We start from the raw sequence: 24472 nt of genomic DNA on the forward strand, positions 1-24472 counted from the left end.
ATAGCCGTGCTAAAATACAGCAAGGTTTTGGAGAAAATTTAAGCGAACTCTTTCAATTTATTAAGGGGTAAATTTATTAGGATATTGTTCAATTTAAGTTGGCAGTGGATCAGTGTCATGCGATTTGTGGTCGTGTGGATGTACACTAGGAATGGTGAGGATTTTGAGCGCGTTTGAGCGATTGCGAATCGATTGTGAGGACCGTGAGGTCATAGCAGCACAGGTAGAGATAGCAGGCGTTAGAAACTGGGATAAGGAGAAGTGGAAGTATGCAGAACTGCCATCTTTACGCATCCTATATGAACTAGATAGTCTGGAGATGTTTGGAATTGATCCAAATACACCTATCGCAATTAATCGAATCGCATGAGTGTGAGCCAATCAGAGAATTCTGAACGTTCCGAAGAATTCTGAGCATCCTGAGATAGAGATAGGAAGGGAGGTTAGGTTTGGGCGGCCATAGATAGAAATTTTGAAAATGAAAACTGGCAAATTAATTTCATGGTTCCGTACACAGCAGGGAAGACAGTTTGTATTCGGAGGCATATGTTTTCTAGGAATTGGTATACCATCAGCAAATTTCCTGTCTCATACATTTTTACTATATAAATACAAAGAAATTGTTCAGATGTATGGGTAAGTAAGCCTATAATTGTACCAAGTATTGGTTCCCAGTAAACTCCGAGGTTAAGGGAGCAGTGAGTGATAAATCCACTCCCCCATATGTTAGGGGCTGGTGATTAATTAGACCTGGTCGGTTCTGATTTCTACCTTTTACAAAGTATTGGTTAGAACGAAATTTGGACACCCATGCGCCAACTAGCTAGTTAATTTAGCATCGACAGAGGCTATCATAAGCAGTGGGGTTGTTCAGACAGTTATATCAGTACAACTGTACTTCCACATATAGTTAGTGTATACGAGAAGTTATTTTGATTGTACAAAAAGGAATAGATCTCGAGATTTTGATGAATTTACTAATATTGAGCTGCCCTGAATAAAAGAAAGTTAAGTGCCATTTGTTTGTATGTATGTGCACTTTTGCTATCAACTGAATTGTTGGATTTTATTCACATTCCATATTTAAGGGTGTATATTCCATTAATTGGCACATGGTGAATGTGAACATTATCACTCCAAAACAGGGGCCCCAAAACACAAAATTGCCATTTTCTTAAAAGTTTCTAATGGTTTTGATAATATTTCAGTAATTTGTAGAGGCAATCTCCACAAGTAAAATGCATATGTGGTATCTTGAAGAAAATAATGGTATGGACGGCAGGGGCCGAAATGTTGATATACTTCTACGGATTTCATAGTTGTTCAGTATTCAGTAACCAACATTGGTCACAAAGCAAGAATTAATTTCATATGCAAGACACAATTAAAGTTAATTGCATATGAGAAAGTATGTATAGTGTCTTTGTACCAATTTTGAAGAAAGTCACCCAACTGAAGATTCAAGTAGCCTCTTAACCCATTGCCAGCAAATTCAATGAAACCAAGTAGCTGCATACCCATTCACAAACATCCTTCACAGAACTACGAGCCTTACAAAATGAATGCAAATAAACAGAAATTTGACAACCAATACTGTTTTCTTTCCCATCCGTGACAGATAACAAGAGCAAAAGCAGAGCTCTTGTGGCAGCAGGAACCCATCATCCCAAAGGATCTTGCTCTCTTTATCCTTCATGCCTTCTGAAATGTATTATTCAACAAAGCTAACTTCTGAACACCTATAAAAACAATTCAGTATTGGTATATAACAATCATGGTAACAGCATCCATAAACAGACTAGTTGTTATGTCTATGTGTGTTTATATCTAGAATTACCTAAACGTAACAAATGATGAAGGCACATTGGATGTGCCTAAATTGTGACTTAAAAAACAGCTTGATCCTAAGCCTAACAGAATTGAGGCAATTTCAGCATAGTGTATTACTCTTTGTTTTACACTTATGCTGAAATTCAAGTGGAATCTAAACTGAAACAAATATTCTATGAATATATCATGAAACAGAGATTTTATGTGACTTTGGGAGCTCCTAAAATTAAAAAACTTTACATTTTTTATGATCTTATTACATGTTTGTGCCTTCTTTCTTCTCATCGCTTGAGTGTGGAAGATGTATTTGACACTATTGTTCTGAGTGGGCATTCATAGGAAAGGTCTCAATATCTAAGGGACTTCATGAGAATAAGTTACTAAGATCATATTACATGAACAAAATATGTACATACAGAAACAGAATAGTACTAAATGCATTCCGTCATATTCTCCAGTATAATGAAAGTGTCATCCTTGGTCTCAAGGTTTTCCCCCAGAGACTATTTCTTGTTTCCATGGTGCAAGTTACATGTTTAAGCTCATTGTGAACATATGTAGTCAGATTATACTAGAAGAGGTTAATAAGTAAAATACCTATTACATAATTTTCTCAGTTTTTCAAGCAGTTAGTATCAGGTCCAAATATTATTCATAGTAATTTTTTAAATATTTTAGTCTCAGGCTTTCCCAGCCCTTGGTGAAAAAAGAGATGGTCCTAAACGTTTCTTTTTGATATATCTTTGAAAATTTATAAAAATTACTAAGTTACATTATTATTAATATTTATAATTTCAAGTATTATATCTCGGGTCAGATGGCAGTGTTTAATAAACGCAGGCAGATGGCCAGATTACCTTATTTAATGGATTATGTGGTAACTTCCATAAAATTATGCTCTTTGGTAGATAGAATCATCTTGTCTGTGAAGGTTATACTACAAACAAATATTCCGAGCCTTTGATATCCCACTCCATCATCTACAAAATGATGCCATATTCTACCATTTCTCATTGGGTTATACTATATATAATTCAATAAAAGGTGAGTCAGTGCAATCATATCTAGCAGCTTTAACATTAACACCAGTTTTGGTGGGGATGTTTCTCTATTTCAACAATGCTTTGTCTACTGCTTATGTCATGTAACCTGGAATGGAAGGATTACTGAATGATGAATGGATAAGGATATAGAAGGAAGCATTCATCGTCTGTTCCAAGATATTTCCTTATCCTGGTTTGACTTAGGAAAGCCATAGCACACCTCAGGCTGGAAGTCAGGACTGAGATTTGAACCCAAGATCTTTCAAACATGAAAGAATGCTAACCAGCATACCACAGCATAAGCCATAGGGAATGTGTACACTAAACAAGAAATGGTGGGAAGATTGTATTAGTGGGTTAAGAGCTGTGTCGAATGAAATGGTACTAATCCTGTTTAAGGTAAAATCTTGATATTCATCGATAAGTACACAAAACTTTGAGTTGTCCAGACACCTAGCCAAATTTGAACCAGTATCTTCTAAGGACATTACAAGTGTTCTGCCACTGAGCCACACATTTTTGTTAGTTCAGTGTATTGTGTAAGAGAATACTACTAGACACAACAGAAGCTGATGGAAACAACCAGCATGGCTTATGTTTAATTCACAGACTCGGAATAGCTGTCCCACTCCCAGCTCGAGTTAAGAAACGCGTAGAGGATGTCATGGATGATATGCAGATATCTGATAAGAGCCGCAGACTTATTAAGCCATTCACTGTCTTTGGATATGACATGTTCCATGCGGGATGCACACAAACAACAACAGGAGCGATTATAGGAATTCCATCAAACTTTGGATATGACAGCACCTCAGATGTGGATCGGGCTCATGTTCTTGTAAGTTCTGTACAATAAATAATGTTTGCTGAATTCTATAATATAGTAGACCCGCATTATAGCATGGCTTTTAGCATGTCCTCCAATATGATTACATGTTTTAGTTACAACATAAGACTGTATTTCAACGTTCCTTGTAGTGTACAGGTTTAGATGGTGAAGTCCATAGTCCACTGTGGATAGACTGTATGTTTCTGGATTCCCTAAGCTTGGGATTATTCTGTTGAAACAGCAAAAATGTACCTTAAATTTCATGTATGTAGAAATATAGTATTTTAGCGTCATATTGTGTATGTGAAATTTATTTTGTTTTGTTGCCACATGTAAAATTGAATATATGATGTAGCCATATTTCATATTGTGGTGACAGAACAAAATAATGAATTTCATTTATGCATTTCAGTTGCAGCATAAATATTGCATACATAATAACAAGGATTCCAAAATTAGATAAATGTCAATTTTACTTATATTGTATAGCCTGAAGGTGTTACTCAACACCTGCTTTATATCAGGGGTATGATATATTGAGTGTGATTATATATACATTTTTTCAGTTAAAATATATACATAATATTCTTGCTTGAATACCCTTAACTCATTTAAGAAAATTCTAATTTTGCATTTGAAAAATAAATATTCTTTTTTAATCTTTATATTCATTTCAGCAGAATCTAATCAAGCTTTGCTTTTCCAGCCCTCCATAGCATCCCTTCCATAATTATGTCACCATCTTTGTACTGTATTGTTTGTTGTGTTCAATACTCAGATCATTATTGGGTTCACAGCAACTTATCACTGGTCCATACCATTTAACATCCTCATAGCATATTATTTTTTCAAGATTTATTTAATATCCTACTGTCCATGTCCAGGTCTCACAGGTGGTCTCTCCCCTCTCAGGTTTTCCAACAAAACTTCTGTATGCATTTTTCATCTTTCCCATACATACTACATTCCCTGCTCATATCATCATCCTTGATTTGGTCACCCTCACAATATTTGATAAAATTACAAAATATGGTACTCCTTATTATGCAGTCTCCCCGCCACAAAGCCTTCAGTTACTGCCTCACTTTTTAACACTCACTGTATAGTCTTGCCTTAAGGGAGAAACAAAGTTTGACAGACGTATAAACAACAAGTAAAATCTATGATATTGTATATTCCGGTCTTTGCATGTTCAGGTAGATAAAATACAGAAACACAAAACATTCTGAATTACATGATAGCATGCAGTCAGCTAATTTAATTTCTTCATAAATGCAGTGCTCGTTTGTTACTGTCATTTCCAACAGACGTTTGGACTTTTCCACACTTTCAAAGGATTTATTACTTGTAAACTTTATAGATATTTTTATTTTGTGCTGCATTGTGATAAAATAAAGCATGAATTTGTTTCCATTTAGTTTCATCTTCTTACTAGCATATACTAGTTCCAGTTTTCTCTGAATAAATTAACCTCAATACCATACACCAAAAACTGATTTGTCCCATTCAGTTCCAATCTCCCGGTTTTTTAAGGGCCTTTCTAATGGCTTATTTTAGAGCAAAGTTCAGAGTAAGAGCAATAAAGCATCTGATTTGAAACCCTTAATTTAAATTAGCCTAACTTAGTCATAAACTGGCCGATCACAGTGGCCACGCAGTCTGAGGCATGAACTGTCTTCACTGGGATCATGGGTTCAGATCCCATTCAAGGCATGGACGTCTGTGTTTGTGTTGGTAGCAGCCTTGCAACAGCCTTATCTCCCATTCCAGGAGTCTTAGGATTAATAAATTAAGTGAAACAAAATGTTTCATGGGTGCCATATGCTCCGAAGTGGGAGCAACAGGAAAGAGATAGAGAGGATCATAAGCCACCTTCTAATCTACAGGGAGATCGAGAAGTAGCGCACATCAAACGAAAAGGTGTTATAAACTGTATTGCAGTTAACAGAATTATATCTCCTACCACTAGATGTAGGAATACTAACAAGAAGTAGAAATGCTGTCGTGTATCAGTCATATGACTTCTGCAGGATAGCTTTGTTTAGTGTGTGATAGACACGTCGTTTTCAAAAGAACGAGTTTTCATGAAATTGAAGAGTTTGATCAGGTTTTCTTCAGAGATGAAGTGTGGTTTCACCTTAGTGGCTACGTGAACAGTCAAAACAATAGGATTTGGTCATCTGAAAATCCACGTGTTACATGAAAAGCTTTTGCACTGTAAGAAAATTGGAGTGTGGTGTGCTGTATCACGTCGTCGAATAGTGAGCCCAATTTTCTTTGAAACAGTGAACAGTCCAGTGTACCAAGTCTTCATTACATACTTTATTGCGCTTCTTGAAGTTGATGAACGTAAGTGTTGGTTGCAGCAAGACGGTGCCACATGTCACACATCTAATGAAACCATGCAATTCTTGTGCGAGTTTTTCGGTGACCATCTCATTTAGAAAGGATTGTGGCCCCCACGTTCGCCCAGTTTGTCACCCACAGATTTCTTCCTTTGGGGGTACTTCAAAGGAATTGTCTATAAAAACAATCTGCATACACTGGATGACCTCAAGAGGAACATCATGATGGCGATTAACAGCATCAGTTTACAGGTGCTCCACAGAGTGGCCTCAAACATGGTAAAAAGAGCTCATGCATGCATTGCTGAACAGGGAAGCCATTTTGAACATATGATGTAAAGACATGATTTGATTTTGCATTTCTAAGATGTAAGGTTATAAACATTAATAGAAAGTGCTGTATATCTTGTAGTTTGTGCATTAAACCAGCAAAATACGAGGATTGGGACTTTAATAGTATCAACACTGCTGCAGAGACGCCATGCAAAGGAAAGAAATAATGTCGCTTATACCACATGTTAGTTACATACGTACCTCGCCTCAGAGCAAATGGACTCTCCCTTCCCACATCACGCGCATGCACAGTGACGAGAAGAATAGAGCCTTGTGTTAGCTGGCAGTCTAATGTAGTGTTGTCACAATGTTTTCGAAACAGGAACAACGGAGTTGGATAAAGATTGAATGTGCCAGAGGCCATACAGACAACAGGGTCATCAAGGTCTTCAAGAGGCTTGAGGGGAATCTGCATTGCCGTACAGAACAGTGGCAAGGTGGGTAAGAGCCTTCAACAAGGGACGCGAAAATGTGGCATGCTCTTTCCGCATTACTGGAGTGAGATCGAAGCCATATGATTCATGAGCTGGCCCGAGAGACAAGGTTAGTGCATACGACTGTGCTTCACATTCTGAAGGAACGCCTGGGCATGAGAAAATTGCATCATGATGGGTTCTGCATGATTTGACGGAAATGCAGAAATGGCTATGATACGATGCTGCTCATAACCACTTTGAGCACTATGAGCGCAAAGGAGAGGCTTTCTTATGCCGTATCATTACGCTGGATGAGACATGGGCCAAATCATACGAGCCACAAATGAAACGCCAATCGAATGAATGGCATCATTACAGGTCACCACGAAGATCAACAGCACATCAGAACCCCAGCAATGTGAAAGTTATGGTGATTCTCATGTTCGACTGTGATGGTGTTATCCTAATGCATACCGTTCCCTGACAGCAGACTGTCAATGCGCAGTATTACTGTTCATTTTTGGAACACAACCTGTGGCCAGCTTTGAGAAGGAAGCAGCAACACTTTCTCCAGACCCCCCCCATCATTTTGCAGGACAATTTTCGGCCGAATGCAGCGCAAGCTGTGGCTGATTTGTTCGATCGATGGGGCTGGGAAGTGCTGTACCATCCACCATACTCCCCAGACTTAAGCCCTTGTAACTTCGACTTGATTCCTAAGAGGAAGGAACCACTTCATGGCATTCGCTTCAGAACTGTTCCAGAGATTCTTCAGGCAGTAGACTGCTCCATTCAAACTATCAACACAACAGGCGCTGCTAAAGGTATCCTATGACTTCCACATCGCTGGCAACAGGTTGTACACAATGCTGGTGACTACATTGAAGGACAGTAAAACTTTGAAACATGCATCTATTTTATATCAGTTATAAATAAATAGTTGCCATTATTAAAGTTCCAACCCTCGTATAATTGCTTAGTGTGACTTTTCGATCTCCCTGTATATGTAGCCAATGTACTCCAACTTTCCATAGGAAAAATGCATAATCATCTGCTGAATCAGTGCCACCTTTTTTCCATCTAACCTGTGTTCCCAGTAACTGAAATCTACTTAATTACCTTATTCTTCATTGAATCTGACTTACAGATATTTCTGATATTTCACTTTCCAACATTTTCCAAATCTGATGCCCATTTTCTATTGCACAGGCAAAAGAAAAGGTAAAGCTGTCCTTGTAACAGCCAGTGGAGGCCCATAGGGTTGTGAGACATCTCTACTCCCACATCTTGTAGGCAGTTGGCTCACAGATAGTAGTGAGGTTATCAGCCTTACACGCTGGCCACCCTTTATCCCCAGAAGTCCCAGGGCTATAGTGCAGCTGGAAGGATTAGGTCAATTAAAAATCCAATGATATCAGGAGGCAAACCTGTAACCTTCCTGCTTACAGCATAGTGCCTCAACCAACCACATTACTGGATGCCCTTTCTATTATATTTAAGCATCCTGTTGCACTATACACTTCTATATGTAATAATACAAATGCCATCGTGAATGCAAGAAAAGTATTAAAGATGAGCAGTGACACACACACACACACACACACACAGAGCCTGCACAGAATAATACATGAACGGTGCTGAAAACAAGAAATAGCCGCTGCAGCACATGTAGACAAGAGCAGGTGTCCCTGGTATTTAAAACTTTAAATTTTAAACTGTAATTCCAAAATCAAATTGACGTGCGTGTTGGCGAGATTTTAAAACAAAAGTGACAGGCTGATGTTTTAGATTTTGGACTGTGTGCAGTGTGACAGCTACGTAGTGAAAAATACACCTGATGATGGCCAATTATAGCCAAAACATGTAGTGTAGAGGAAGAAAAGACAAAGATCTACAGCCCTTTCTATTGCTTAGGAGGTTCGAAATCTGTGACCATGTGTAACAATTCATAACAAGCTGTTTCTGCATGGTGAGATTTTAGCTCCTCCTAACCCCAAAGCAAGTGGACCACCCCTTCTGGTGTCTGTCTGAAACTTATTTGCAGTATCTTCCATATCTCCCATTTATAATTTAAGGATATCCCATACAGTGGTGACAACTGACCACTGAGCAAGCTGGCTCAAACAGTAACACCTCTGACTTGTATTTTGAAGGTGACCAGTTCAAATCTTGGTTAGGACACTTACTATTATATAACCTTTTTCATGAGTTTCTTTCATCCCACTAATTCACTGTCATCCAGTCATTCAATTGTATATAATCTGAATTGACAGTGTCATTATATAAAGTGATAAACTACAAATAAATTGATAAGGACCCACTTTAGTGTTATTTGTATATGTGTGTAATATCTCAGCTCCTTGTCTTTAATTATAGCTTCTGAACTCAACTTTATTTACCAGCATTTTTTTTTTTTAGTTTAAAGGGACACGTGTGTTTTGATGAATTAATGGTGAATCAGTATGAGAATAAAATATGTATTTGTTGTTACAGTTAGGAAATTTAAACTTCCAGAATACTGTACACTTGAGAATTTAGTTTCTCATGGCAGTGAATGTTAAGGTTAATGTTTCCAGGGTTATTAATACAAATATCATCATCATCAATAATCTGTCAGACGACAGGTCCACAGTCTCTTCCAAAACAATTCCTCCACTTAATGCGATCTAGAGCTTTCTCCTTCAAATGACAGTATCCTCTTCTGTCCCCAAGGTCATCCAGCATCTTCTTACGTCTTCTTGTCACTTCTATCCGCCCCTCTATCTTTCCTTCAAGAACTTCTTTTAGAAGGCAGTTTCTGCGTAAAACATGACCAATCCAATTAGCCTTCCGTTTTCTTACTTTGTGTAGGATATTCCTCTGCAACACTTCTTCATTTCTCACATAATCGGTCCAATTGATCTTCTCAATCCTTCTCCAACACCACATTTTGAAACTTTCCAGATGTTTCTGATCTATTGCCCTAAGTGTCCATGTTTCAGCCCCATACAGAGCTATGCTCCAAATATAGCATTTCACTACTTTCTTCCTCAAATTTAAATCCAATTTGCTGGTAAAAAGATTCTTCTTCTTGCAAATATATACAAAAAAAATTAAAAATGTTTTTATGGACTTGGCATGCATCTGTCACTTCCTTCAGCTCCAGAATACTTAGACAGGACTGATGATAATTTGTACAGGAGGCCTTTAGTATCATATAGTGACAAATAAGAACATGGCTGTTATTAGACCATTAAGATAAGCATTCCAGTTAAAAATCTAACACATTTCCACACTTTTTTATATATCAAAAGGGTCTAGACAGGAGTCAGCAGTTTTAATAACATAAATGTTTTATTTATGTCATGAACATGTTTCTAATTACATTTTTTAAAATGGCAGAATTTTATATAATTTGAGTTGATCCTTGTGGCCCTTGTAATGTACACTTTTCCAATCTTATTTTTTGTACATATATTGCAATTATAAACATGTGAATACAAATCAATTATGAAAGGTTACTGTTTAATTTTTGTTTGCATGAAATGAAAGCTGCTGTTTTGCTGATGTAACTTGTATTGTTTAGGTGAACCTGGATCAGGTATCTTGGGGTTCTGAGGCTGGCAAGGACTTGCTGTCAGCAATGGTGCTCAGTGAAGAAGCACAGAAGTTTGCAATTGGCAGAGAAATTGCTTATGCACAAACCCTTTATGTTTATATGAATAGTGCTTTTCCAGCCATTGTTATTATTTCCATGTATGCCTTTACAACTAACTGCAATAATAGACTGGGTTTATTTGGTAAACCATTTGCACTGCGAGCCATTCTGTATTCCTTGGTTGGTCTCTTTGGATTTGGATCTTGGGCTTTTATGAAGGTATAGTGAATTCTGTCATAACCTCAGTTCTTAACACATTCAAAGCATGTTTCCTGCCTCTGTTGGTCTCACACTAGTCAGAAGGTGCAAAGAAAACGGATTTTTGAAGCACATCATATTTGAAACCTTTGGTTCTTATATTTTTTGACATCTGACATGTTAGGAGCCATGAGAAACAAAAAAGAAAAATTGTTTCAGTAAGTTAAACAGGAACAAAGGAAAACAACATTTAAAATAGGAAAGTTGTTTCATCAGTCTGAGCCTAATAGCAGCTGCTATTCATAAAATACTGATCTTTCATGTAAAGCTACATTTGTTGAAAGATGAAAATGGTAATTTTAACAGAATTTGCTAAATTGTATATTATTCTAATTAAAAGAATGAATACTGCTACATTAAACAGCTGTGGAGGGAGTCAGGCACCGAACTATATGAATAGAAGTGTACTACTAAGACTAGCTATTAGTCTTCATCTGTGACATTCACTGTGTATAATAAAAGAATCTTAATTTTAGGATTTCACAACTGTCCATTATGAGACTCAAGTGGATAAAGAGATGTGTGCTTTGGGAGAAAGCTACATTAAAGGAGGCATCGAATTCTATTCCAAACTGCTGAAGAGAAATATTGCTCTCAGGAAACTGATGGGGAAGAAGGTAAACGAAGGATTATCTGTAAGACCGTATGTTGCCTTTGATTTTTAAAGGCAAAGTCTTTCATTGGAAGAAAGAAATCTTATGAACCTGCCTGAAACCAAAGTAAATTAGTACTGAAAATTTAGTCTTATACCTTAGATGTTTCCAGTAAGGTATCTTAGGCACCATTCCTGTCTTTGTGTGATTTGGACAGTTGAAACAATATGTTGCTGATGAACCAGTGTGTTTGTGTGTATATATTATGAATTATAATTATGAAAGACAGAATACAGCTGAATCAAAAAGCTAGAAAAATTGCACCAAAAGGCATTTTCTGATACCGTTTTAATAATAAATTCAAGTATATTTTATATTTAAACTGCATGCAGAGTGTTATATTAATAAGCCGAGTGTCCTATACCATTTTTTGCTGTTTCAGTGTGATGTTCGTGCCTACTTCATTGAGCAAAGGACATTGATACATGGGAAAATTGTAGATAATACATATCTCATTTCTTCATCAGTGATACTTTGTCACTCCCTGCTTGAGGTTTTTATTAATGTCAGCACCCAAAACTGCCAGTTTGAAGGCTTCATCCTTCTTACTGCATAAACATTATAATTCACTGGAGTAAGTCCAGGCACACTCTGCATAATTCTCACTGGAGAATTCAGAGCTCATACAATTTCAAGTAAAAAATGTAGGATATTTTTAGAAGAACAGTTCTAGCCGTACTCTTTTCCAAATTCCTGATGGACTGAAAAAAAAACTGATCTGAATATAAAAGTAAGTACTTGTGTTAGGTTAAGTTAGGGCTGCACCATAGCTCAAGTGGTTACTCTCTGTCTTCGCACCGTGGCGGCAGCCTGGGTTCGATCCCGGGTCTGGTAAAGTGGGATTTGTGGTGGACAAAGTGTTGCTGGGGCAGGTTTTCTTCAAGTACTTTGGTTTCCCCTACCAATCTTCATTCCACCAGTTGCTCCACAATCACCCTCACCTATCATCTGGGGAATAGGCCAGAAGTGGCCGCAGTACAAGGGACTTAGTCTGACCCCACTAGGAATAAAAAAAATTTGTTAAGTTACGTTAGCATTGCTCAGTTTAGGTTAGAGAATAGGTTTTCAGGCCTACTCCACTTGTTCAGTTCCACCTTAACACTTTGCCAGTATTAAGTGCAGCATTGTATGGAATTCCTAAGATGTGTGAAACAGCAAACACTTCACATTTTTCCTGACACTGCTGGGCATTCTACACAAGGAGTTTTATGTAATGCCTAATATCATACTTTAACATCAGCTAGTAAATAAATTCCCTGCTTGTATGAAACCTGAAGCTACATTATCACAATTGAACAAAGGATGTCTCATTTCCATTTCTCCAAGATCTGTTTTAATGTTATCCACTTATCTGCACCTGGAATTGCCAAGTTATCTCTTCTGTAGAGGTTTTCCCACCATGCATTTCTCACTCCTACTTGCACACTAAAAAAGTGAAAATTATGACAGAAATAGGGGAAGTGTTAATGGAATGACTGTATACTGAAATTGAACGTTACCATTTCAGGGAGAGAAACTATATACAGCAACAGGCAATGACCAGTATATGATGAGGCAATTACATCAGCCACTGACACTTCGGAAAGAATACTGTGAGCTGCAGCTTCAAGAATTTAAGAAACAACACAAACACAGCTCTACAAAAGTTACTAGTGAAGACAAATTGACCATTTCACATAATGCAGATACTACCGCTGCTTCTCCTTCATAATAAACTTTAATATACCATACTGTAGTTTATGGACAAGCGTCTTCTGTTTAAAACAGAACACAATATTAATTGATTTTGTAACACAGAAGTGTATCCAGCAAATATACAGTTTTTCTGTTACATGAATGTGTTCTGGTTCATCCTGGATAACTCCTTCAACATTCCTGTTTCACAGGCTATGCTATAGCTCAGGTGTTACTGGGTTCTTACTGCTGGAGACTGGGTACAGTACCAGGGAAATCATATTATATTTCTGGTGGCCAAAATGATGCTGCACAGTATGAAAAATTTCCACTAAACCTTCCACGGTCTAGAGAAGGGCACAGGAAGATGGTTGTGTGATGGAATAGAAAATCAAGAGGTTCTAATTGGAGATCTGAAAAGCAGTTAACCAAACAATGGGATGGAATGCTTGAATTACAAAACAAACTGACCTTTTCAGGGTTTCAAACCTCAACTCAACTAAGCAGCAATGACAAGTTGTAGCTGACAACTGTGCCTAATGTCATAAGACTGATATTTCCTTGTATACATAAAGCCGCAAAACTCAGCTGCCAGTGTTTGTGGTGATGAGTATGCACAAAAAACAGTAATGAAATTGAGGAAACTCTGGAAATGTATCCCACAGATCTCTGATCAGCCACAGATATAACGACTAGGTGATAACAACTTGATCCAAGAGACATGAAAACTTGAATACATTAGTTGAACCAAAATAAATACAAACCTTGTCTTTAATAAAGTTGACCACATAGTGGTAAGAATGGACATACATTGATAAATATGATGATTGGTATAAAATAAACCAGTTTCCCTAAATTCCTAATCAAAATCTGAAGTGAAGATGGGAACTTCTGACACCAATTCACCATGTTCTGTATAATGGAATGAAATCTTATAGCACATCAAAATATTCTGTACAAGGTCTAGCATTTTTCTGAAAAACATATGCGTAAGTTTCAAGCATACTGACTCCAAATTAAGTGCCTTTTATAACTCTGTCACCAATACCTCCAGTTTTCAAGAATGACATTAAATTCATACCTAAAAGATAAAGGTAAAAGTTGTCTGTGACCATGCCATGTATACATTCATACTTATAATTTCATTAAATTAAGAGACATCATAAAATATACTCTCATATAATGATCCATAACAATAAGAAAACCAATCAGTCATACCTAAACATTTCAATTATATCAGTTCTTTCTGGACTGGAATAAAGAATAAGGAATCAGTGTTGGGCACTAAGTATGTTGGGCAAAAACTGCATTGTGACTAGATAATGCATATTATATATTTTACAATTTTATAGATTTAATAAAAAAATAAGGTTCTTGAAACAGTGGGGCATTCTCTGAACAACACTTTCTAACAAAACATAACCTCTTTTAGAAAGGCAATCATTAAATGAGTGAAAACAGTAAATTATACTTTCTAGTAAAGTGTATCAATTTTACTTTCATAAAATTCACCTCTAAATGTAATACGTTATAACTAAAAGAGTTAACTGATATTGCACTAACTGTCTGATATTCAACAATGATAGCTGTAATTTTAACAGAAAATTCTCCTTTAGTACCTGTGAATAATTGTAGCATTGAGAGGGTGAACAGGCACTCACAGAAGTTTGCTGACAGTCATATCTGTTCCAAAATATGATTTTATGCAAGATATGGATTCAAGCTTTACATTTTCACATAAACCCATAGCCATATTATGACAGTATACGCACTGGACTAGGGTCTACAGGACAAAAACTGACCACTTTTCAAGATTTTACAACAATGCCAAAGTAAAAAAAAAAAAATAGGCCTAATTCCATGACAGTAATACAACTGAGGTACCTGTGCATGAAGTTACAACAGCTGCTAAAATAATACTGTACTTACATGGAGACTCACATTTCTGACAATCTGATGAACAGTTTCCTGAACATAAACACGCCTTCAGAATTTATTCGACTATATTTGGAGCTACTCGTGAAAGTAAAAGATCATTTTGTTTTGAAGCAAATCAGCAACTAGACTAGGACACCATCCTCTCACTCTTTGCTTTCAGCTGAGTGTGAATTACTTCGCAGATTAACTACTGATGAACTGATTTCAAAATTTGCTAACAAAAAATGTAAAAAAAAAAACACTTTATGCAAATGTAAAGAAAGAAATACACAGCAATTCCCTGAGCCAAAGAAACTCAATCTAAAGACTAAATTCTCTCCCTTTTTTTTTTCTCATACATGCAGTATATATAAGAAAGTATTGTAAATAACTCAATGGAGCTGAATCCTTCTTGAGAAGCCAATAGCTGCTCAGCCACTCAAGAAATTTCAAGCATTTTATGGTACCTTAACACCTTTCGGACCGACAATTTAAATATTTAAATCACCCTGGAGATGGCATTTTTATACCTACTACCCTAACTTTTGCACTGTTCATGTTAAAAATTAATATAAAATCTCCTAATTAATTTTATGAACTAAAATTTTTGGAGAACATTTACCAATGCTCCTAGAAGTGCTTGAGTGTGATATTTCTGGAAACATTCCCCTTTGTGAAGTGGCATTACACACTTGCAAATGTAGACAGTCATAGTCCTTTTTTTGTGAACTGCGCAAACACAGCATTGCCTAGAAGGATGCTTCCCCTTGGAATGTTCACTCTTCACAATTTTCACAAGGGTATGTTTCCGCATATCACCCGAGAGTCGCCCAGGGGTGTCCACATGAGGCCTGCGTGGGGTGGGAGTAGAAGGGCCCAGTCGCACTAAGACTGTGTCTGCCGCCGGTTCTGCCGCCACCGTGTGGTCTGTAGCCCAGGCTTTTGCCACATTCAGCAGAAATGCCTTGTATTTCAATTTTGAATGAGGGTTTAGATTTTGAAAATCAAAAATGAATTGAAAATGGCACAATTTATAAGCCACAGGGCAACTTTCTTTGTCCATTTATTGTTTTCCAAGGAAGAGAATAATAGGCCAAGTACTGATCAGCTCTATCAACTCCCTTCACGAACATATTATACTCGGAAATACAAACAGGCCTCTTTACCTGTCTATGTCTCCTCTGAACATCAACCATGCTCAAATTGTGAATTGTGGAAATCATATTCACAACACGAGTATCCCTCCAGGACTGAAGAATATCCCCCTTCCTCCAGAATGTGGTTTCACCAAGTTTCAGGGATTTACATTCCTCTTTCAGATCTGGAGGAAGGCCTCTGTTCACCCTAATTGTTCCACAAACACATACTTTTCTCAAAAGTAGGTATTCTGCAGTTGCCACACTGTTATAATAATTGTCTTGATAGACATGGTAATTTTGATCAAGGTTGGGTTCCAAAATGGAATGAATAGTTTCTTGTAATTTCTTTCCTTCACCGGAATAAAATTCTAAATTTACAATATAGCCTGAAGTGCTTTCAGTAACTACACGAACAAGTAGGCCATACTTTGTAAGTTTCCCAGGATTATATGTTCGCATATTGCACTACTCACTGACAGCTTGCTAAGTACAGCTTGAAGAAATAAAGGCATTTATTTTCCTTTGCAGGGGCATATAGTTACAGCAAGGTCACATAACTGATTAGTCAGCAAACATTCCAGAGGCTTATCACGCAGCTGCAGGCAGCTACTGCAAGCTGGGTGGTGTCAAAGCGATGTATAGTGTGTTGTAACTTATCGTGTTCTAAAAACGTATTAATACGCGACCAGTCCACTACGTTTAAAAGTGGAAAACATATTAATGCATGCGCGGTTCGCAGAGTGTTAAGGTTAATTTCTGTATTGTAACTGCATCCAATTTTCAATCTCAAATTTTGGTGGCTATATACAGACGTCCTAGGCCTCTCTATGTAGACTGGGATGATGGTTTCTGCAAAGTCATCTAACTTGTTTGCCCTCCTAGCTATTAGTGCCTAGGGCCTACAAAAGTTTTTATTATGGCCCTGCATAAATGTATGGCCAATTTACATAAGACGCTGATATACAATTTTATTTATATTAGACTTACTGTATTGTTTACATAATTTTAAAAGAATTAAGCTCAGAATTTGCAAGCTGTTATGATACTGGGTAAGGTCACTGCTTGTATGGACAGAATCTTCCAATTATTAATAATACAGACATGTTAAAACATGCCAAATCATGCAGTAGTTTGTCAGTGATTACAGAATAAAAATTTGTTCAAAAATATTTTGCCATCCTAGTTTCTTTGTTTCATCTATCAGCAAACTTTTATCAAACTGTATGTGTCTATGAAGTGTACTCCCTTAAGTTATAAAATGTATTTTTTTTGGAAAATATTACGGGCAACAGGATCTAACAGTTTGTGATGACGGTATGGTCAATAATTGTAATATAGGCAATGCTAAGTATACCATGTATATATGAGAAATTTTAAATATTTTTTACAAAATTTTTCTCCCATATACTTGGTATGTGACCTATCCTGATTATTTACAATTTTCCTTTCCTTCAGTATGGAGTCCAAAGACTTGAAGCTCCTTTTAAATGCTCCATCTGTAGTAACACCTAAACACACAGGTGTCATGTACTGCTTCCTAATATCTCTGATCACAAAGCACTTTAACATGCTGACGTCAGCTTCCTTGATAAGATTAGTATCTTCTTGATCTCAGCAGTGAAGAGTCTAGCTGGTTAAATGGTACCACCATGAAGCCAACCAGTATCCAACTATCATAAAATTCCCAGTTGACCCAACTGCATAAAAGAAAAAGAATAAAATAAAATACAATGATACTGTTTTGTTTCAACATGTGAAATTAGCACTTGGGGTTGGTATGAAGATGTAACATTATACACTGAAATTAGCAATAGATGTCAAGCTTCAAGGTACATGGATGCAGGACAACCACAACAGGATCAGACAAGGTGAAAATTGAAAATGTTACGGACAAAATCTATATTTTGGCAGAACATAGAACTATTTTTTACAATTAGAACTGAATGGATACAACATGACCTTAATTATCATCCACATCCAGAATTATGTCCATAAGGCTATTCTAAGCTTCCATTTCCTCTTATCTACAAGGGTAGGTTGGAAAGTATCCACAAAATTTTCATATGTTCTTTGTGAACAGCCCCACTGTTGAATGCACACAAAACCATAATCATGGAACCTTCCTATTGTAGTTACTTATTTGACCTCTACAGTTCAGTTAATATTCACTTGTGATATTAATATTTATCACATGCACCAACTAAGAGCAGTATGCGGGGATTCAAAGGCATAATCTGCAGAAATTTATGGTACACCATCAGTACAATATGGCAACAACATTTTTCTGCAGTGAAGCATATACAAATGCACTGACATGTTCAAAAATGGCTGAATAAGTGTTACTGACAAAGAATGGTCAGAACACATGTCAACATCAACTACTGAAGGAAGTGCTGAATAAGTGCACATGCTAATTCTAATCAGCAGAGGAATCACTGCTGATTAAGCAACAAACCAAGTGCAGGTTAGTCATGGTTCTGCCTATGAAATCATCCACTACTTCACTTCCGTAAAGTTTGTGCAAGGTGGATTCCAAAATAACTCACAGAAAAGTATAGGTGTAACTGCCTTTTAAACCAGTAATGTGGGAGGACATCATCTTTTAGAGGCATACTGTCACTGGTGACAATGTGGATCCACCACTACAAGCCACAGAGCAAATATCAAAGTACACAATGGAAACACCCAATATAGACAATAAAAAAGTAAAAATCTCAAACGTAATTAGGAAAAATTATGCTTATGCTGTTCTGGTATTTGCAGGGACCAATTCTTGAATATTATCAGGAATGATAGCCAATGCACATTACAGTGAGATGCTGCATAAGAAGCTCAAGCCAGCAATTCAGAGTAAATGCCAGGACAAGTGTAAAAAAAATGTATTGATGTATGACAGTGTCCATCCCTATACTGCTGCTCTAACTGTTAAAACAGTCCAGCAGCTACACTCTGAGATCCTAGAACACTGAGATACACCCTTGTCCTCACTTTGTTGGATTTTTATGTCTTTAGGCTCCCCACAGATGCTTTTAGGGGCCATCATTTTGCAAGTGTCCATGAGCTGAAGGAGTGAGTGTATAGTAACACTGCTCTTTTCCAATCTGTTTTTGTTATAACAGCTCAGTCAGAACGGTGCTATCCCTGCTACACCTGTTTCTACCTTAGGATAGTGTATGATGACCACTGCAAGTTGTCCTCATAGACTGAAAGGTTGGTATAGGTATGGGAAACTAGCTGGGTTGGTTAGCATGAGTCTCAGGGTAGCGATGCCGGATTAGGCTGTATTCTGGGAGTTGGTTAGCATGAGTCTCAGGGTAGCAATGCCGGATTAGGCTGTATTCTGGGAGTTGGTCAGCTTGATGTTGATTCACTTATTGTTCTCCAAGCCACAATGTTTAATTTACTGTACGTTAATGCTTACAATTCAAATTTATTAACTGATCTGCAAACTAGGTCTCGGAGCATGCAACGGTCACATCCGTACACTTCAGAATATTTTGTAAGACTCTCTTGTGGAAATGGCTTGCACATCCCATGCTGGGAATTGGAAAAAAATTTGAATTCTCCCCAGTGCGGACATATATATGCCATCCCATCCGTAGGGAAGCCTGAACCAGGCAACTCAGTCATAACAGCCTTGGAGTGGTCCTCATTCAGAGGCAATTATAACGAGTTTTGACCTGGCTTTTTCACTGATTTTTCCAAATAAAAGAGGAGCTAGGATTGATCAGCATCAATACATGGTCTGCCACCTAGCCAAAATATTTTTTTTTTCTAATGGCACACATAAGCTTATACAATCCTAGCACAGGTGTATTAAAACCATTTTGTACCATGACATGTTTTTAGCATAGGAAAAGAAAAAGCCTCAGTACATGGGGATGCACACATAAGACAAAACCTGGCACTGGAAGGGTTAAAGCAGACACAAATAAATCTCCCAGGCAATATGGCATCATTTGCTAAGAGGAAATGCATGTGTATTTAATGAAACTTCACATTCACTTCTGTATTCCATATACTTATAACGTCTTGCTAGTTAATAACTTACCAAAGTTTGTTTCTGTTCTTCTTTTTGAAGTATTCTCGATGTCTGTTCTGTATCAAATTTGAGAACTGCAGCAATTACACGGGCAAGAACCTGAATAACAAATTATACTATGTTATTTAATAAGAAATTGCTTAACTCTTTACAGAACCAGGTACAGCCATGTTTTGAGAATGCAGACAGGAAGACAAACGATTCTGAACTGAATATAACCAGCATTCTCCATATTTAATCTGCTCTTAATTTCTCTGTGAATGCAATTATTCTTTGTTACTATTGTTACCAAATACTTGACATTTGCCATATTTTTAAGGATGTGTTAGTTATCATTACATTATGATTCTGTCCTGCATTCTGGTAATATGACATGCACATATACTTACCGGTAGTCTTTCCTGGATTTACTCTTACATGAACATCCTTACTAGCACCTAACAGAGCTTCTTCATTTTTCCTTATGGCATTTATGTTTTCACCAAATAAATTAATATAATCAGAACAGACCAGGTGCTAATGAGTCCCATTCAATTTCAGTCATCCCTGGTTTGCTTGGTTTCATAATCGTATATTCTAATGTAAAGTGAAAGACAGGGCAACAAATATCTCCTTGTTTCAGACCATTCTGAATATGAAATACAGCAGATATGGGACTTTACTATAGGCATATTTTAAACACAGTTTACTCATTGTAACTAGTTCCACTGGAATACCGAATTCAATGAGCATGTTATATAATACTGTCCTCCTAACTGAATGAAAGGTTTCTTTGAAGTACATAAATATCTGATGTACTGTCCCACTGTCCCCAAATTTCTCATTAATAATATGGCTCCAAATTCTGTATATTCCTCAGCTTCCAAGATCATGTCCTTACCGGCCAGCGAGTGTCTCACAACTAATCCATGAAGGTAACTCTCAAGTGTCTCTTCACCTTCTCAGCTCCTTAGCTTCAATTCAGTTCCTGGTATACAGCTTTGGCGCTTACCCCACAGAAAACAATGCCTCCAACAGCTCTTCTATTGTTGTGTGCAACTTCTGTTGCAATCTCATGATGCTTACTGACAGCTGAGTAGTAATGAATGCTTGCTCAATAGTGCCACTGCATGTTTACCATGTTGCAACCTAGCAATGGCTGTTTCTTCTTGCTCCAGAATTTTGGCTTTGAGCCCTCGTGTCACAATATTATACAGGACTCTTATTGAATTAGTTTCCTCTTGAAGTTACTAACTACCTTTATAGTCATCTTCACTAGTCTCACTCTGTTCACCATTCCAACCATCTGTTTCAGCTTCAGCACCTTGACAATACCCATCTTGTCTCACATTCGGTACTTACACTCTTATGTTCACTGCCAACATTTCAAACTTCTTATTCGTCCTCCTCCTTTCCATCCATTTCATCAGATATCTAGCACATTTAGAATTCTTTGACTATCAGTTCTGGAGATATCCAGTGTCATGATATGATCCACTGGCACAGTAGTTCTACACTGGGATTCTACATTGTTCCAACTGGAGTCGGAACATAGTACCCTGCCAGAAGCTGTCTGGAATTCAACTGTTTCAAATAATCTTTTATGAGGCTTATTCACTAGAACATACACTTACGAAGTTATCCATCCAGGTGTGGTGACACCATCAGTATTCACAGCATGAATCACAGATCGGTTATCCAGGGTTAAACAATCTTCAAATGCATCCAGCACATGCATTTGGTGATCAATCTCTTAGTTTGACATCTGATTACTAATTCCACAGGCAGCTGTGCTTCAGCATAGTTTTTAAAGTATCACATATGGTGGTAGTTCTGGGCTATTTGCCAACTCTATCAACATTACAATCACATGCATATTTTCACTTCTTAATGATTTTATGACAACCAGTCCTGAACGTACATCACTGACAGTGTAACTGGATAGCATATAAAGGTACATGGGTATTTCATCAGCAATGCCTCAAAATGTAATGGTAGCTTCTTGCAAAAGTGAAGTTCTTCATGGTATAGAAAAGTATTCCTCCGTGTCATTCATATATACCAGCAGAAGCTGGACTTAAATTTCAGCCTCTCACTGAGCAATTATGATGCATGAAAATGCCATTCAATTCTCTCTGAATCTGTACAAATGGCAATATTCACATGGATTTGGTATAAGTTCTTATTTTTGTTTTTTCCACTCTCAGCTGTTTGTGCTGTGTCATTCTGCTTACTATAATCTTAAAGCACCTATCACAATTGCAGCACTAAATACTTTCTGACACTTTTTCCCTTTTACATTAATACCTCATTTTCTTGACATGATCTGGCACTTTTATGTGGGACAACACCTATGTTAGCAAAGAATCTCATGATACTGTAAAGCGGTGAATTAATGCCTATGTTTCCTAACTCTGATCATACTCCAGGTAATCTTGTAGCAGCTCATGGTTTCAGACTTGCATGTCTCTGTCTCTGTCACTTGCTACTCCTGTTACAGTCCAAAGATCACCTACATACAGTCTACTGAACTATTATTTGATCGATAAATTTATTATTATTTTACTAATATGCATTTTTTGATTAAAAATTTTGGAAATAACTTCAGATACCCTGAAATGTACATATTTGTTGTGTTACACCTTGCTTCTGGACTGGTTGTAACACAACAGAAAATTCTAGAATGTTTTGGTGACAAGATCCCAGTTGATGCATTTGAAATAACCAAGCACAAGAAGCTTCTTGTATCTGGCATATGACTTCTTTGATGACATGCTTGAAGTAGCTTGTGTGTACAGACAGAAATTTGACTTCACTAGAGCTGGATGTGTTTCTACCGTATTCCACTCAAATTCTAAATGTAATATCTGAATAACAATTTAAGACTTCAAATACAAGTTATCTTTACACAGACATTATTTAAAAGTAAAGGGTCAACTAAATTATTATAAAAGCATAATTTCATTCAATTTTACTTCATAAAGTGACTGTACATTAATAACATTTTATAGCGAAAGCTAAAGCTTCACATGTGAATAACTGTAATAAATATACTAAACACTAATAAATCAGTTTAACTTTAATCAGTGCACAGTGATATTAGCAATGCAGAAGTGAACAATGAATTGTACTTTTCTTGAATTTAGGTTATTAATTCAGCAACAGCATGGTTCCTAATTGCCACAATAATTGCCATTAGAGCCAGAGACAACTACTTTACCTGAGCTAACCTTTCCAAATTTACATACCGAGAACAGGAGGAAGAAATATGGAGCTAACTGTTGCCCAGAATATATATTTCCTTATCATCTACATCCACCTGTATAATGACACAACCATTCAACTCCATCCTCCATGCAGTGAAGAGCTGTAACATCCTCCAAAAAATGGCTACACTCTCATGCATGCACACACACACACAGATGCTGTAATCCATTTTAAAGTTTTAGCATGTTCATGCCAGGGTTTGAACTGTATTGTTCTATGAGAGTGTAGCCATTTTTTGGAGGATGTGTGTGCATGCACGTGAGGGAACTTCTATTTTTTGAGGAAGAGAGAGCATACAGAGCATTCAGATTCATGATGATCCATAGTTTTTCAAATCTCAGGGGAGAGGGGCCCATCTTCCATTCAGGCAAATAGGATACTGATCCCTTTTGCCATGAGACTGCAACATGCAAAGCAAACGCAGTTACCAGAAGTCTCAAAGTTCATGACTGAAAGTTGAATGAGCGCAGATGCAGAAATTCTTTTCTCAGTTCTATCTAAAAAGTTCAAGACTTGCACATGCCTAGTCTAAATATTCTCTTTGCTATTCAGTAGTTCTGTATTACACATATGTATTAACCTTTATCCTACGGCCCTTTAAACTTAGGTTGTGGCAGCGGTACGGAATTCTTTAAAGGGCCGCTATTTGAGATTCGTTAAAATTGTAGTCACTTACTAATTTTGCTCCTATTTTTGCTATTTCTGTGATAATCGAACGAAATAAACGCTGTTTTTTTCTCGAAAGAATATAGAATCAGATATTGTAATTTACAGATTGTATAAAACATGTTAAAATTTTTGCACTGACTCCAAAAAGAAATTTGCCAATTTTTTTCCTTCTCTGCGAGAATTCATACGTTTTGGACACCCCTGAATTCAATCTGGTGGATGGAGACACTCGGCAACATTGGAGTTGCTGTGTCTAGTAAGTTTATCTCAGTATAAAGTGACGTACCTCGTTCGGAATGTTGATTTGGACGAGTGAAAATAAGCTCAGTGTCTTCGCTCTCAGCTACAGATCAAGGCTAACATTGTTTATGCAATTGCTTTTGTAGTATCAACAAAGCGATAATAGAGCTTAGTTCCTGGAATTGTGCAGTCGAAGTTTGT

The 24472-nt window shown here is 37.1% G+C and overlaps 2 protein-coding genes across 2 annotated transcripts in view; one reads left to right on the plus strand and one right to left on the minus strand.

The window, feature by feature from the left end:
- Positions 1–393: 393 nt before the first annotated feature.
- LOC111868907 (transmembrane protein 177) lies at positions 394–14882 on the plus strand. Its single transcript, XM_023859998.2, has 5 exons — positions 394–636; positions 3483–3711; positions 10362–10652; positions 11168–11308; positions 12852–14882. The coding sequence occupies exons 1-5, from the start codon at positions 479–481 to the stop codon at positions 13053–13055; spliced, it is 1023 nt and encodes a 340-aa protein (XP_023715766.1). The 5' UTR covers positions 394–478; the 3' UTR covers positions 13056–14882.
- A 1686-nt stretch (positions 14883–16568) lies between these two features.
- The window catches only part of LOC111868906 (golgin subfamily A member 4), a 49861-nt gene continuing 41957 nt past the window's right edge, over positions 16569–24472 (minus strand). Inside the window, exons 14-15 of the mRNA XM_023859997.2 lie at positions 20126–20215; positions 16569–17771 (exon numbers count right to left, since the gene is read on the minus strand). Of these exons, the coding sequence (XP_023715765.1) occupies positions 17748–17771; positions 20126–20215 (114 nt within the window). The 3' untranslated portion in view covers positions 16569–17747. The remainder of the gene's footprint in view (positions 17772–20125; positions 20216–24472) is intronic.

The sequence above is a fragment of the Cryptotermes secundus genome, unplaced genomic scaffold (genome assembly GCF_002891405.2).
Source record: "Cryptotermes secundus unplaced genomic scaffold, Csec_1.0 scaffold685, whole genome shotgun sequence".
NCBI lineage: Eukaryota > Metazoa > Arthropoda > Insecta > Blattodea > Kalotermitidae > Cryptotermes > Cryptotermes secundus.